General features: G+C 52.2%; 1 protein-coding gene across 6 annotated transcripts in view; it reads right to left on the bottom strand.

Annotated features, from left to right (window-relative positions):
- TNIP1 (TNFAIP3 interacting protein 1) overlaps window positions 1-14,793 on the bottom strand; it is a 52,828-nt gene that overhangs the window by 28,361 nt on the left and 9,674 nt on the right. For 4 of the 6 annotated variants that reach the window (XM_015542577.2, XM_042994040.1, XM_007093410.3 and 1 more), the window contains exons 2-3: window positions 2,456-2,627; window positions 1,168-1,302 (exon numbers count right to left, since the gene is read on the bottom strand). In XM_015542577.2, coding sequence (XP_015398063.1) covers window positions 1,168-1,302; window positions 2,456-2,591 — 271 coding nt within the window. In that variant the 5' untranslated portion in view covers window positions 2,592-2,627. The remainder of the gene's footprint in view (window positions 1-1,167; window positions 1,303-2,455; window positions 2,628-14,793) is intronic. The other 2 variants (XM_042994050.1, XM_007093413.3) reach the window with 1 other exon arrangement.

Below are 14,793 nucleotides of genomic sequence, written 5' to 3'. Positions count from 1 at the left end.
AATGAGAGGTGGTCCTGCCAGGGCCAGGCAGCCTGGGAAAATGACTGGAATGATGGGGACAGAACCTGGGCAGAGAGACTATCTTCTTTGGACTTGCTGGGAAAATCCCAAGGTGGCCACTGCTCCTCGCTACCCGGGACCTGCCTCAATGATACCAAGGGAGACACTTTACAATTAACAAAGTACTTTTATATTTGTCATCTCAGCCAATTCTCATGACAGCTCTGTATCTCCAATTTGAAGGAAGGAAACTGAGGCCTGGAAAGGTCACCAGATGGCCCACAGTCACGCAATCAGCAGCTGCACCTCTCACTCAGGGCGTGGGCCTGGCACCAAGCTGGGACTCAGAAATCGCTGCTGAACAGACAAGAGGCTGGAAATGCCCTCTGACGGCAGCACAGTGGACTCTGGGATCATCACTCTCCTCCATTTGTCCATTCAGCAAATGTAACCACAGCCGATGGAAGGCTCGCATACTGGCCTAGGCCAAGACTGTAGGTAGGCGGCAGCACAAGGCACTTGAGCCCCATGTGTGGGGGCCTTTTCTTCCCTTGCCCCGGACCTTGCCCCGTACTCAGAGACATGCTGAGGGATGCGTGGTGACCACACACAGGACCGCAACCCTCCCTCACAGGTGACGTGTTCCTTTAACAGGCAGTGTGTGTGCCTTACATTTGAGGTACACTGCAGCAAGCTAACAGGAAATCCAGATTCTTCCGTGGGCCCCAGCGGTAAATGGAAAAAGTGGGGCCAGACCAGAGAGCTTTTGGTTCACGTGCCAAGTCTGAGTGACCCGAAGTAGCTGTCTGGAACGCTAGGCCTGGCACGCGGGAGCTGCTCGTTAAATATCTGCTGACTAAATACGCTGATAGAGATCCTGAGGCCACATCTCGGGTGCAGTGTGTTGTTGTGATCCATCGCTAATGTCTGCCAGGGCCTCAGGAGTGCTGAGTCACCAGCCATTTTTACACAGAATTATTTTCAAGTCCCTTCCAAGTCTGACCTTCTCAGGGATGCTGTAGACAAAACATGACTAGGAGGATGGTCTGGGGCCCAAGGATAAATGGAGGAGATGTGGGTTTCTGAATGAGGAGGGAGACCACTGTTAAGGGTCTAAAGGCTTCGGAGTCTGTTGAACGCCCGAAAACAACCCCGGCCCCCCAGTACCTGTGAGCTCAGCCAAGTGGTCAAAGGAGGCCAAAGAGGGAGATGGCGGTGGCAGCAGCTCGCTGTCCTTGACCAGCTCCTCGGCCTTCTGCCGCAGCCTGGATGCTTCCATCTGGGACTCTTCCAAAAGCTCCCCTGGGGAGATGATGGGCATAGGAGGAGCAAAGGAGTTACTCAGCTCAGTGCACCGGTTCTCCCGTCCCCATGCCCCTAAGCCTGCTTTTGCGTGGCTTCTGATGCTGCGGGTCCTGGGCTGCATTCCCACTGTTGCCTTGTGGGCTGAATGTGACACACCTCATTCCAGCCCCTAGGCATAAATGGGCCGGGTAAAGAAGGGGCCTCACAATCAGGGAGAACGGAGTAGAGGGGAATCTAGAACAAACTCTTGACCTCCTGGCACCGTCCGTCCTCCTGCCCCACTCCGGCCATTCCTGGCCAGGGGCTCTCAGACTGCCCGTCATGGTACCTGCGGCTACCCACAGCCTACAACCACCCTGGTCAGGGGCTGCCTGAAGGGAGGAGGCCCTTGATAATACCACCACCCCTCTCGGCCTCGGTTTTCCTTCTCCTACAAGTGGAGAATGGGAAACTCCACTCCCCCTTCCCTAAGCTGCCATTCCAAGCAGAGATTTGCCAAGCAAGGATTCAGCATTTAGAAAATCAGGCACATGAGCTCACCCCCAAAGCCTCAGGCCAGAGAAGATGGCAGCAAAGCAAAGAGTTTTAGGGGCGTAGAGGAAAGAGACTCCTCTGGACAGGGTATCAATGAATCCTTCGCATGACTGGTTCAGTCACGTGGAGGTAAGCGGACTTGCTCCAGGCAATGGGGACAGCTTGGGCAAAAGCCAGGAAAGGAGAAATCAAGGGACCTATTCCCGCTTTGCTTCAAGCCAAGCTCAGCTCCCTGCTCCAACACTTGGGGGCCATGCCCTCGTTGCCCCAGTGATGCCAGCTCTCCTATATCTGGTGCTTCTGGAAGACGAGGCCATTCTGTTTCCATGTCCCCAAACTGGGCCTTCTAGCTCCTCCCCCACCTCCATGCCTCCTTCTAGGTCCCTCAGGTATTCTGAGTCCTGTCATCAGAAGGAGCTGGGGTGCTGGGGTGCTGGGGAATCAGGGCTGGGAATGCTGCCATCATGCTACAGAAGTGCACAAAGACACAGCTGTGGGACAGGAGCCAATGCTGGGCCAGGAGGGACAGAGGGATGACTTGGGTGGGGGCATATGCCAGCTGGCATTGCAGGCTGCAGGGAGGAGGCTTGCAGGGAGAGCGCAGGGTCTGTTTTACCTAACATCTTTATCCCTTGCATTTTTTCCTTCAGTCGGGAATTCTCCTCCACTAGGCGCTCAAAAGCTGCGGAAGCCTCTCCTGGAGGCACGCCGCCCCCAGGGTCGTAGATCCGGTATGGTCCTCTCCCTTCCATGAGGGTGGCTCCACCCCTGCCGTGGTGCCCACTTGGCTGTAAGGACAACAGCAGTATATCAGGGGGCAGGCCAGGCCACTGAGGCATCCTAGTCAATCAATGCCCCCAGAAGGCAGTCCCATAACCCAGAAAAGAACACAGCACTTGAAGCTGGTCTGGTCACAGCACAGCAGAGCAAGACAGTCACCTCCTTTGATCTGGACGCTGTGTCTCTATTAAGAGACACCCAAGAGTGGCATCAGTTTCTTTGGGCAGCCTCACTGTGCAGCTGGTTCATTTGGAACAGTAATCCACCATTGAGTACAAGAAAGAGCAAGGGACTTGGGAGTCAAAAAGCCTGAGCTCACGTCCTGTTGGTAGGGTCCAGAAGGACAGGGACCTTGCATTATGGCAGCCCCAGCGCCCAGCTCGGTAGAGCTATAAAGTGAATGTCCAGTGAACACTTAATGACTGAACAAATGGTCTAGCCATTAACTCACTGTGGGATTGTGGGTAGTCCCCTCCCCTCTCTGAGGGGAAATGAGAGTCTTCCACTAAATCAGTGATCTTTACGGTAAAACAAATGGGCCCTCAGGGATAAGCAAGTCAATCCAATCCAAAGTTTCACTCATATGTACATTATCTTTTCTAAAAGAAAGAAGAAGGAGAAACCCTGACTAATATTTAATACACTCAACTGACACTGTCACCCTTTTCCTTCAGTCTCATATCATGTATGGTCTGTCCCTTGCAGTTCTAGTGAACAGATAAATTTTCCACCAAACGACTCTCTACTTGTGCAGCAAGGGTTTTGCATCAATCTGTTCAAGTAAGTTCATCTGCTTTATTCATTGGAAACTGCCCTGCAAAGTGATCGGAGAAGCCTAGTTCTGGAACTTAGCAGAGAAACTTCTTTCTTCCTTCCAGTCATTCATTCATTCATTCATTCATTCAGCAATTATTAATTGAGCATCTACTCCGTGCTGGGTACCAGTCTGGGCACTGGGAAATTATCAGCAAATAAAACAGACAAACAAATCCCTCAGGGAGCTCACATTCTAGTGGTCAAGACAGACAGCTCGATGATAGGTGGATAAACATGGTATTAGGGGTGATTAAAACATCTATGGACAACAATTAAGCAGGGAAATATGAGGCAGGGAACTTACTTTTAAGTGGAGTTGTCAGGAAAGGCCTCACAGAGAAGGAGGCATTTGAGCAAAGACCCGAAGGAGGTGAGGGAACTAGCCATGCAGGTTACCTGAGGGAAGAATATTCTAGGCAGAGAGAATAGTTAAGGGCAAAGGCCCCGAGGCTGAGAAGGGGATCCAGCTTCCAGCCCTGCAAAGGGCTTGCCACCCAGAAACAGTTCCGAAGGGCAGGCTCCACTGGAGACCTCAGAAGGACTTGGGGCCCCAAAACCTCCTTCCCAAGATCATCACCCCCAGGGCAGGAATCCTCAAAGGCCCTTTGAGCACCCACACAGGGCTCACTGAAAGAAAAGGGTGAGCAAGTGCTAATAATGACAGCCCCATTCATTAATCATCTACTCGCCAGGCACTGCGTTCACCGCTTCGGGTACACTATCTCAGGTAAGCTGTGCACCAACCCTAAGATACCAGCTAAATTATCCTCATTGCATAAGGGAGGCTCTGTGAGGTTAAGTACCGAAGCCAGGATTACGTGGCCAGCACATGAGAGCCAAGATGCAAACCCAGCCTTGCCTAGGAAAGCGAGTTAAATTAACCCCCTGCTACACTGGCATACAAACTCCCATTGAAGACTCAGCCCCAAGGGCCAGACAGCGAGTTCCAGTCTGTGGGGTAACACCTGCCGAGCTGTCAGGTACCCTCTGGGCTGTTTCCCCTGCCTTGCAGCACAAGAAGTAATAAGCATTTTGACCAGAGGGTCCATATCACCACAGAATGGCATGGGCCGGAAAGAAAAAGAGAGTTCTGGTGAGTGGGACCCCTCCCCCAAAGACTGACAAACAGAAGATGAACATGTACTTCGAGAGGCACCCACGCCCTGCTGGGCCCCACAGATGCAAAGGACGGCTGCCCACACACCCGACACAAAAGTCATCACTGAGTTTAGGGGGGACTTGTTTTCAACGTGAAAGGTCAAGGTTATACAGCAGAGCATTAAAGCACCGACGTGTTCCCCGAACTACGAGACGGCATGGGGAAGGCACTTAGCACAGTGACTGGTGTTTAGCAAGGTGCTCAAAAATGTTGGTAGATATGGTGGGGGAGTCCTTCCTCTGCACTCCCCACTCTCCTCACGTGCCTCTCCGGCCAAATACTTACCACCCTGTATGCAACGTATGTGACTGGTGTAAGCATTTGTGCATTTGACTGAGAACTTTCCGGAGGCTGTCACCAGCCTAGGTCTGGCACCTGGAAGGTGGGCCATGATTGAGAGCTGAATAGAGTTCACATATGGGAGGACTGAAGGCTTGGAAGAGGCTTGTAGCCACTTTTGGTGATAAGTGGCCCCATGTGTCCTGGGTCCTGCTCACCACTCTACACTCACCCTAAACGGAACTCGCGGCTGACATTCCATGATGACTTGGGTATGGCATCCGGCTTGCCCAGTAGACCAGGAGCTCTATGAGAGCAGGGGTCAAGTCCACCTTGTCTACCAGCGTATCTTCAGAGTGGTCCACAATAGAGCCTCAGTAAGTGTCTAATCAGAGCAGAGAGAGCCTGTGACCTGCCTCTGCCTCCTGAGAAGCCAACTGAAAACATCCCAAGAGCCTGGCTGTGACCCGCCACCGACCAGCGGCACTACGATGGCCACATGCTTCTTTTTTTTTTTTTTTAATGTTTATTTATTTTTGAGAGAGACAGAGACAAAATGCGAGTGGGTTAGGGGCAGACAGGGAGGGAGACACAGCATCTGAAGCAGGCTCCAGGCTCCGAGCTGTCAGCACAGAGCCCGACACAGGGCTTGAACTCACGAGCTGTGAGATCATGACCTGAGCTGAAGTCGGATGCTTAACTGACTGAACCACCCAGGCACCCCGAGATGGCCACATACTTCTGAGACCAGGGCCGGCACAACCATGCTCCTTTAGGGATGCCCGGATGTCAGGCCAAGTGACAGAGCAGGATATGGGATACAGGAACTGAAACCTCATCTCCGTGTCCTCCAAACTGCATGACACTCAGTGTTGGGGAGCCGACACAGAAGGGGGTTCAGGGAAGCCAAGGAAGGGGCAAGCAGGCTATTCTCCCGACTCCAGCCTCGCAGGCAGCGCCCGGGGGCAGGGCGAGCGAACAGGCTGCGAGGCAGGAGGCCAACGGAGCCCACACACAACAGCCCGATGTGAGAAAACCCTCTCTGGAGGTGAGGGGAGCCACCCAGGGGAGGGCCTGGACTTCTGGAGGGAAGAAACGCAATAAGAGAAATGGGGAATTTCCACATCCTGCTGACCTCACGCCCAGATGGTCAGCGGCAGTTCCAGGGTGACTGCCGGGTAGATGGGAACTCTCTTCCTGTCACTGTGGTTTCTGTAACCTTTCCTGAAGAGGGGAATCATTCCCAGGATGACGGAGCTGGAAGGGAATCTCCAAGGCGACTGGCATGACCCAGGGGTCCTCTGAGGGAGGGGCTGCACCCCTCTCCTGTCTCCCATAGGCAGCCACCTAGTCTTCCCTGGTCACAGACGGCACAGTGTGTGTGGAGGGGCAAGGGGGGATGGGCCCCAGCCCCTGCGAGGGGCAGCACCGAGGCCAGCGCTGAAGCTTCCTGGACATCGGCTCACCTGACTCTCCCTCACAGTATGAGGACAGCGAGTCAGGGCCCAGAACGTGAAGACCAAGGTCACTCAGCAAGATGGAGCTGGAACCAGAAGGTCCTTGCTCTCGATCTCGAGTCTGCCCGCTGCCCTCGCCCTCCGTTTCTCCTCCCGAGCTAAGATCCCACTGCAAAGCAGAGACCCCGCCCCATGTTCTTACAGGACCTGGTAGAATCCACGTCCATCCGGGCCTGGTGCCAGCAGCTACAGAAGAGCAAGTGCCACACCAGCAGTGCGACACCGACCCCCACCTTCTGAACACAGAAACAGCCGGGAACGAAGTGGCAACCGCTCAGACCTCTGTCCTAAGCAAGAGCTCAGCTGAGGGGTGCCCTGGGCTCCCACAGCCGGCCCCAATAGCCTGGGAGTACCCGCTGGGGGTACCAGAAGGTCCCATCTGGGGCAAAAAGGGGCCCAGATAGATGGGAGGCCAGGCAGCAACCACAGAGTGTGAGGATGGAAAAGATGCCGTTGAACCTGAAGCAGCCCCAAAGAGGAGGACATGGTGTGACGAGGTGACAGAAGAAGAGGCAAGTGGGTGTGGTGGGGAGGAGGGGGGAGGCAGAAGTGTGGGCTCAAATCACAGCCTCCATCTGAGAAGAAAAGAACTGAAAGAGGTTGGACTTGGAATTGAACTTGCATTCCAGCTCCTGCACCCAAGTGTTCTGGCCCATCTGAGACTGTCTTGTGATGAGCCGTGGGCTGGTTCCAGGAGGGGGCTCCCAGGCCCTCCAAATGACACGAGCTTGCATAACCTGTAACGTGTGCAGAACACCTAGCAGTGCCCCACGCTTTGTTTTTCCATCTGATTGTCACAACAGCCGTGGGAAGATGACAGGGCTGATGTCTATTTGCCAGATGAGGAAACTGAGGCCCCTGGGGAACTTTAATAAGCTCAAGCTAAGGCTGCTGGGCACTGGCTGCACACTGCGGGAAGTGAAGTTCTCCCTGCCCCCAAGGGAAAAGCCTGAGTGGATCTCTGGTACCTGGAGTCAGGAGGTCCCAGGTAGCCAACGGCCACATCCCCAGGCGGAGGCAGGGGCTGCCAGGGATGCCAGTGGGAAGGGGCAACAGAGGGCCGAAGGGAAGGGGTCTCTAGGAAGGAAGGCACAGGACAGAAAGTCAGAAGGTGCTAGCATCTACTCTGCTGCCCACTTTCACGGCCATAGGCAAGCCTGCCCACTCTCTGCACGCCGGGTCCTTGTGTGCACAGGGAGGAGGCTGGACTAGAGAGAAACCAGGTGATGTCGTAGGGCGGGCCTAAGGATCAACCAAGACCCAAGCCCCGGGAGCCAGCAGCAAGGCAAGGAAAGAGAGGGGGCCCAACACACCGGAGGTAGCACAGCCGTGGAGTCAGGAAGAAAGGGTCCCAATACAGGGCATGGGTGATGCAGGTGAGGCACACAGCGTGTAACACTGAAAGGGGTGCTGGAGTGCAAGCACGGGACCTGGAGCAGGAGCCCCCCTCAGGTGCGGCACCAGGGGGCGTCACCTGTGCTGACCCCTCCCGAGTCCCAGCTCTGTCTACCCCTGCAGGCTGTGTGCCCCTTCTGAGCCTCAGCTGCCTCTGTTGCACAACAGGAATAACAAGAGAACCCACCTGCTGTCAGACTAAAGAAATTAATCGCAAACATATATGTACAGTTGGAAGGGAGTTCTCACTTTCTACTTCATACTTCCTGGTTACTTGATTTACTCAACAAGAAACATTCATTTTATAATAAAATTTCCAAAGTAATTATGATGTGTGTATAGCACCTAGTTAAGTGCCTGGCACGCAGTGGGTTCTTAGTAAAAGGTTGGGGCAGCCCCATAACTCCAGCCCACTGATTTAGGGCCAAGTCTCCCCCACTCCCATATACCCCCCCTTTTAACGGAGTTTTTACGTTCCTCTGCCGGCTCGGTAAGCTAGGTCGTGACACCACTGAATTTCTGGTAACTGCAAAAAAAATCGTTGAGCACGACACTGGTACAACCACAGCTAATGGAGACGCAGCTCTGAAAAGCCGAAGGTACCACACTCACCAAAGACTGCGAAGCATCTAAGCCTCCCTTTCCTCAACTGTAAATGGAAATATCCTCCAACCCTCCCCCCCACCACACCCCCACCGCCCGGGATGAGAGGAAGTCATGAAAGCACCTTGCAAAGTAAAGCAAACATCTCTTTGTGTTCGTACTTTATGATGATCTCCAGTCCTCCCCACCCATTTCACCATCAGGGAAACTATGGACCCAGGGCCATCCATCAAAGAGCAAGCTGTGCCCTCTTGATGACCATCAGCAAGGACACAGCACCTACTTTAGAGGGCGTGTACTTGGGAGCACGCCCTGGCATCCTTGTCAGTGAGGACTTAATGCACTCTTTGCAACAATTCGGTAATCAAGAGGCTGCATGTAAAAACAAGGAACTGGGCCCAGAAGTCATGGGATCGAGGCAACGTCCACCAGAGCAAACATCTTCCCCTCGCTGGGCTTCAGTTTCCTAAAAAGAGGGGCCTGTATCTGCAACACTAGCAATAACATAAGGGATTGACTAGACAATCTTTAAGGCCCCTTCTAGTTCTGATATTCCAGAACTTACAATTTATCATTGCCCCTTTCTGTAACTGTCTGACCTTGAGAAGGCTGCTCTCCTCAGCTCCAATCCCTCCTAATTCCCAAGTGGATTCCCCTGAACCAAGAGTCTTCCCACAAGTGCTATCAGAGTGCCTCTGCCACCCCCAAGAGCAATCAGAGAGCCCCAAATGATGTCTGCAGCCCTTCGCTGGGTCCTCCCTGCCTCCCTAGCATGCACCCAGGCTCCAGTCCAGCTTGAGGACTGTGTCCCTCAAACACAGCACACATCTCCTCTGTGTCCTTCTTCTTCCCGTCCCCTGTGCTGCCTCCCCCACAGAGGGAGCCCCACTGGCTCCACTCAGCCTCCAAGATGCAGGCTCCCCATCATGAGCCTGGGGACAAGACCGTGGACCAGAACCATCATCTGGCTGGCACCACTGCAAAAGGAGGAGAAGGAGCATCTGACGCAAGCTGGGAGAGGACCTGGCAGTTAAGTGCTACCATATGCCAGGCACGGGGCTGTATCATTATGCACACTGCTTCATTTTCTCCTCACCATAGAGATGAAAACTGTCCCTGTTTTCCAGCAAGGAAACCAATCTTCTCAGCTAGATAGTGTTATCTCTATTTTTCAGGTAAGGAAGCCAACTCAGAGAGGTTAAGTCACTTGCCTAAAAACACATAGCTGGTGAGTGGCAGAACAAATAATCCAGGCTCAATCTGTCAGACTCCAACACTGGGTGCCCTTTCCACTGGCCCGTACCGCCTGAGAGACAAGGGGCTGAGGCACAGTGGGAGGAAACCAGTCCTGCCGTCTGGCTATCTGGAACATGCTCCCCAGTTCCCAGCACCTGCCTCCATGCATCTCTAATTTTGTATACAACCATGCCCCAGTCTGCCCTTGATCACCTGCAGTCACCAGGGCTTAGAATCTCAGGCTGGAAGGAAGCTCAGGGGAAATTCAGTCCTGTACTTATCCAGTCCCCAGGGGAGCCAAGGGACTCCAGATGACCATCTTAGGGACCCAACTTCCTCCCTAAGGACCCTCCCCTGGGTAACCAACACTGGCTGTGGTTAGACTACTCCCAGTTCGACTTCTACCAGCCCTCACTTTACCCTCTGGGGTCCTCTAGAATAAGGAACAAGATGCCCCTCTTCTCCAGTTCAGCCCTGCAGAGATTTGGAACCTACAGCATTCTCTTGAAGCTGATTAGACCCCGTTCCCTGTGCTGTTCCTTGAGGGACTGGCTTCTAGACCCCTCCCCCATCTACCTCCCTCAACCCTCTACCACTACCCTATCCGTAGCTGGTCCTGAAATTGGACACAACACTCCAGGTGTGGTTTACCTGACCAAACAGAAGAACTTTCACCTCCACCTTTTTAGGTATTGTGTTTCTCTTGATACAGCCTTGTGTACATTTGTTTTTCTTGTAGCTGGGTCACCCACAGCGTGGAATGTTGTTTCTCAATGACGTCAACACCTGCTTGTACGCCTGATCAGCTGAGAACAAAGTTCTCATAGAAAAGTAACGCTTGAAGTTTCAATCATCTACAGGACCAGAGGTAACTGACTATATCAGTAATCCTCTAAGAATCCAGAAATTTTTGCGTCACTGCCCACAGGAGCTGAACAAAAATGTGCACTGCCACATGCTTTGTAACTGCGAAATGTCCTAAACGTCCACCAGGGAGGCACTGGTTTTATAAACCCTGGTGCATTCACTTGCTGGAATACTATGCAGTCATCAAAAAGAACGGGGCAGACTGATGTGCAATGACATCAAAACATGTCCATAAAATATCGTTAGGGATAAAAAGCAAAGTATAATACAATACTATTTTTGTATTTCTTTTTAAAGTTTATTTATTTTTTTTAGTAATTCCTACACCCAGTGTGGGGCTCCAACTTACGAACCTGAGATCAAGAGTTGTATGTTCTTCTGGCTGAGCCAGCCAGGCACTCCAGGATACCACTTTAAAAAAACCCCACATACAACTGCATGTGTGTCTATATGTACGTACATGTACGTGTACATACACAGACATGTACACGTCTATGGACATACATGTGTGTAAAATCTTAAATCACATAGAAAAAGGTTTGGAAAGATGCACACCAAGCTGCTCTAGCAGCTCTAGAGAGGGACTTGGGATAGGGACTAGAAACAAAAGAAACTTTTATTTTACCTATAAAACTGAAACTCTTTTCAAGGGAAATCTAGTCCTGTTCTATTTTAAAAATACAGTCGGGGGGCACCTGGGTGGCTCAGTAGGTTGAGCGTCTGACTCTTGATTTCGACTCAGGTCATGATCCTAGGATCATGGGATTGAGCCCCACGTCGGGCTCTGTGCTGAGTGTGGAGCCTGCTTAGGATTTTCTGTCTCTCTTTCTCTTTCTCCACCCCCCCCCCACCATGTGCACGTGCACACTCTCTCTATACATAAAAAAATAAAAATACAGTGGGGATAGGGGAAGGGAAAAAGAAGGAGAAAGAAGACATCTTTCTTTTTTTTAATTTTTTAAAAATGTTTATTCATTTTTGAAGGAGAGAGAGACAAAGCGTCAGCAGGGGAGGGGCAGAGAGAGAGGGAGACACAGAATCCGAAGCAGGCTCCAGACTACGAGCTGTCAGTACAGAGCCTGATGCGGGGCTTGAACTCACAAGCTGTGAGATCACGACCTGAGCTGAAGTCGGAAGCTTAACTGACTGAGCCACCCAGGTGCCCTGAAAGAAGATATCTTTCATTTTTTACTTTATGCCTTTTGTATTGCTTTAGTTCTGGGGAATTTTCCTCTGATGAGAATGCCATTGTAACTTTTTTAAAGGGATATCTTAAAATAAGTTTTAAAAATTTAAGTGTCTTGGGGCACCTGGGTGGCTCAGTCAGTTGAGCGTCCAACTTCGGCACAGGTCATGATCTCATGGTTCGTAAGTTTGAGCTTCATATCGGGCTCTCTGCTGTCAGCACAGAGACAACTTCGGATCTTCTATACCACCTCCCCCCCCCACCCCACAACCACCTCGGCCTGTCTCCCTCTCTCTCTCTCTCTCTCTCTCAAAAATATACAAACATCAAAAAAAATTTTTAAGTTCTGACAAGGTCACGACAATAGAGAAGGCCCATTCTTCTGGCACCAAATGAGGCCTGGAGGGCTGCGGGCAGGGGTGAGAGCTCATTATGTACCTGCTTCATATGGACAGACAAGGTTATAGGGATTTGATCACAAGAAAATTCCAGGAGCAAGTTTTCTAGTCAGGGAAGTCAGTGAATGGAGAATTGGCAACTGTAGAGGCGAGTTTCAACCTGGAACCTACTGGAAAGGATCTGGCTTTGGGAAGGCCAGGGCTGGCCTTGAGATGACAAAGGCGGGAAGAGAAGCAACAGACTTTGGATAACCACCCTCAACTGGGAACAGTACAAAGCTCCCCGCCCACCGCCTGTGGGTCCTCACAGCAGGAACACCTGCTTTGCTGGAGAGGAAGCAGAGTCCAGACAGGTGCAGAGCTTGGCTCAAGGCCACACGATTGCCAAAGGACAAAGCAGAACCCACACCTGATCATCTATCACTGGTCCCACCCTGTACTCCTTGCTGCCGAAAGCTTCCTAAGAGGGGTTGAGAGAGCAGCCCCAGCAACCCCAGCCCATGTTCCTTCCATCCCGTGCGTGCCTCCTCTCAGCTCCTGTGATCCACAGGTACACACACTCCGCGCCTAGAAGCCAGCTTCCATCCCAGCGGCTGGGACATCACTTGGCCCAGAAGGAGTGCCTCAACTATCAGCCATGGGGACAAAGGGCACCAGGTCCACCCTTAGACAAAAGGAACTTGGCTGGCCTTCTGTCTCCCAGTCCCCAATATGCCCAAAGCTGGTTAGCCAATGAAGGCTTTCTCCAACTCTGTAACTACCCCTCCAAGGGGGAAGGGGACAACCTGTAGGAATTTCCCTTCTCGGGGACGTCTGGGTGGCTCAGTCAGTTTAAATGTCCGACTTTGACTCAGGTTATGATCTCATGGCTTGTAGGTTCGAGCCCCGTGTTGGGCTCTGTGCTGACAGCTCAGAGCCTGGAGGCTGCTTCCGATTCTGTGTCTCTCTCTGTCTCTGCCCCTCCCTTGCATGCGTGCTCTCTCTCTCTCTCTAAAAAAAAAAAAAAAAAAGAATTTCCCTTCTCTACATATGGTGGAAGGAGGGCTCAAACCCTGGCTCAGTTCCTTGCCAGGTGACCCTGAACATACTACCCTTGTTCCTCCCCGTGGAAATGCTGGGAGGACCAACTAGGAACCACAGAGCTCCTTGCAGACCTTAAAGTACAACCCCAGCAGAAGCCACAGTGACTAGGAAGGGGACAGCTGGACAGGGGTGAGACCACTCAGATAAGGGCCAAAGATATTTTGTTCTAGAAGCAAAGGCTGGAAACTACCTAATGAAGAAGAAAATGAATACACTGGGGCAAGTTCATACCAGGGAATACAATACAGCCGTGAAAATGAATGAACTACAGCCAGAGATACAAACATGAATGGATCTCACAAACGCAATATTAGGCAAAACACAATATCAGGCAAAACAATGCATACGGACAGTATGATAACATTTGAATAGCATTTTTAAACATATGAAATTACTACATATTGTTTAAGGACGTATATGTGTATAATAAAACTATAGAGAAACATAAGAGAATAAACCCTCAATCAGAACACTTGCTACTTCCATAAAGGGGATGATCAAGGAGAAATTTCAGGTGTACAGGATCTGGATCTCTTAAGCCGGATGGGTGGGTGCCTGGTGTGTGCACGTTACCTTCTATGTCTGAAAGATCCCTTCATATTCTCTAAATGTCAGTGTTGCCATGCTTAGACCTCTGTTCTTCTTCCCAGGGGTTGGGGGATGGGGGAACACGTGCAGAGGCAGAAGTGGGGACGGAGGGACCAGCGTTCCTCAGACCACTGATGAAGCTGGCCACGAGGAAGGCACAGGACGATGGCCTGTCAGTCGGTGGAAAGTGGAGCGAGTACTCTCCAGTGTGGGTGGAGACCAAACCAAAGGCCCCTGACTCATGGGACACCCCCCACGCCCGCCCTAAAAATACCAGCTCTGGCCTCTAAGTATGACTCCTTGGTGACACAACTCCTACAGCACCCCCACCCCCCCCCCCCCCCACACACACATATCTGCCAGGCCACCCGGTTTGTCCACCCTGTAGGTGTTCAAGAACACAGGGAACAGCTTCAGGGTGAGGTCCCTGGGGAGAGAGGAGCTCAGCCCTGCCTGGGGACAAAGAGCCAGCTGTTCCTCAGGCCAGTCATCTGTTCCTTTCAGAAGAGTGACTGTCCTGGGCCAGTCATGGGGAAAAAACATCAAAAACTTCCTGCAACTAACTGGCCATCGTGGCTGCCAAGGTCTATCTCTGGAGGTTGGGGAGCTCTGCTCCGCAGAACCAACGGAGCTGCTCCCTGCTTCCCTGAGCCTCCCTTTTGGGAACTCTCCAGAGGGTCCCAGACACCCTCCTTTCAAAGAGGGACGTGGAAAAGAGAAGCAGGCACTTCGGGCAGGCAGGGGTACAGCAAGGAGGCGTGGGCAGGGTGGACCCAGAAAGGCCTGGCCCGGCGGGAAGAGCCAGAGAGAGGGCAGGCAGCCCGGTCACTGGGGTACAGAGTTTTTAGGGCTGAAGGAAAACATTCTAAGACACCAGCAAGTGGACTGCCTTCATTTTGCAGTAACACCAAAGCCAGCAGAGGAAGAAGACCTGCCCAAGGCTGCCCAGGATGGTGGGGACACAGAGGGGAGGCAGACCTAGGCTTTCTGGGGCTCGCTGGGCACCCTCTTCCCACACGGAACCATGCCTGCCCTCCCTCAAAGCGG

The sequence above is a fragment of the Panthera tigris genome, chromosome A1 (assembly GCF_018350195.1).
Source record: "Panthera tigris isolate Pti1 chromosome A1, P.tigris_Pti1_mat1.1, whole genome shotgun sequence".
In the NCBI taxonomy this organism is placed as follows: Eukaryota; Metazoa; Chordata; class Mammalia; order Carnivora; family Felidae; genus Panthera; species Panthera tigris.
This window is presented reverse-complemented; position numbering and strand designations above follow the sequence as displayed.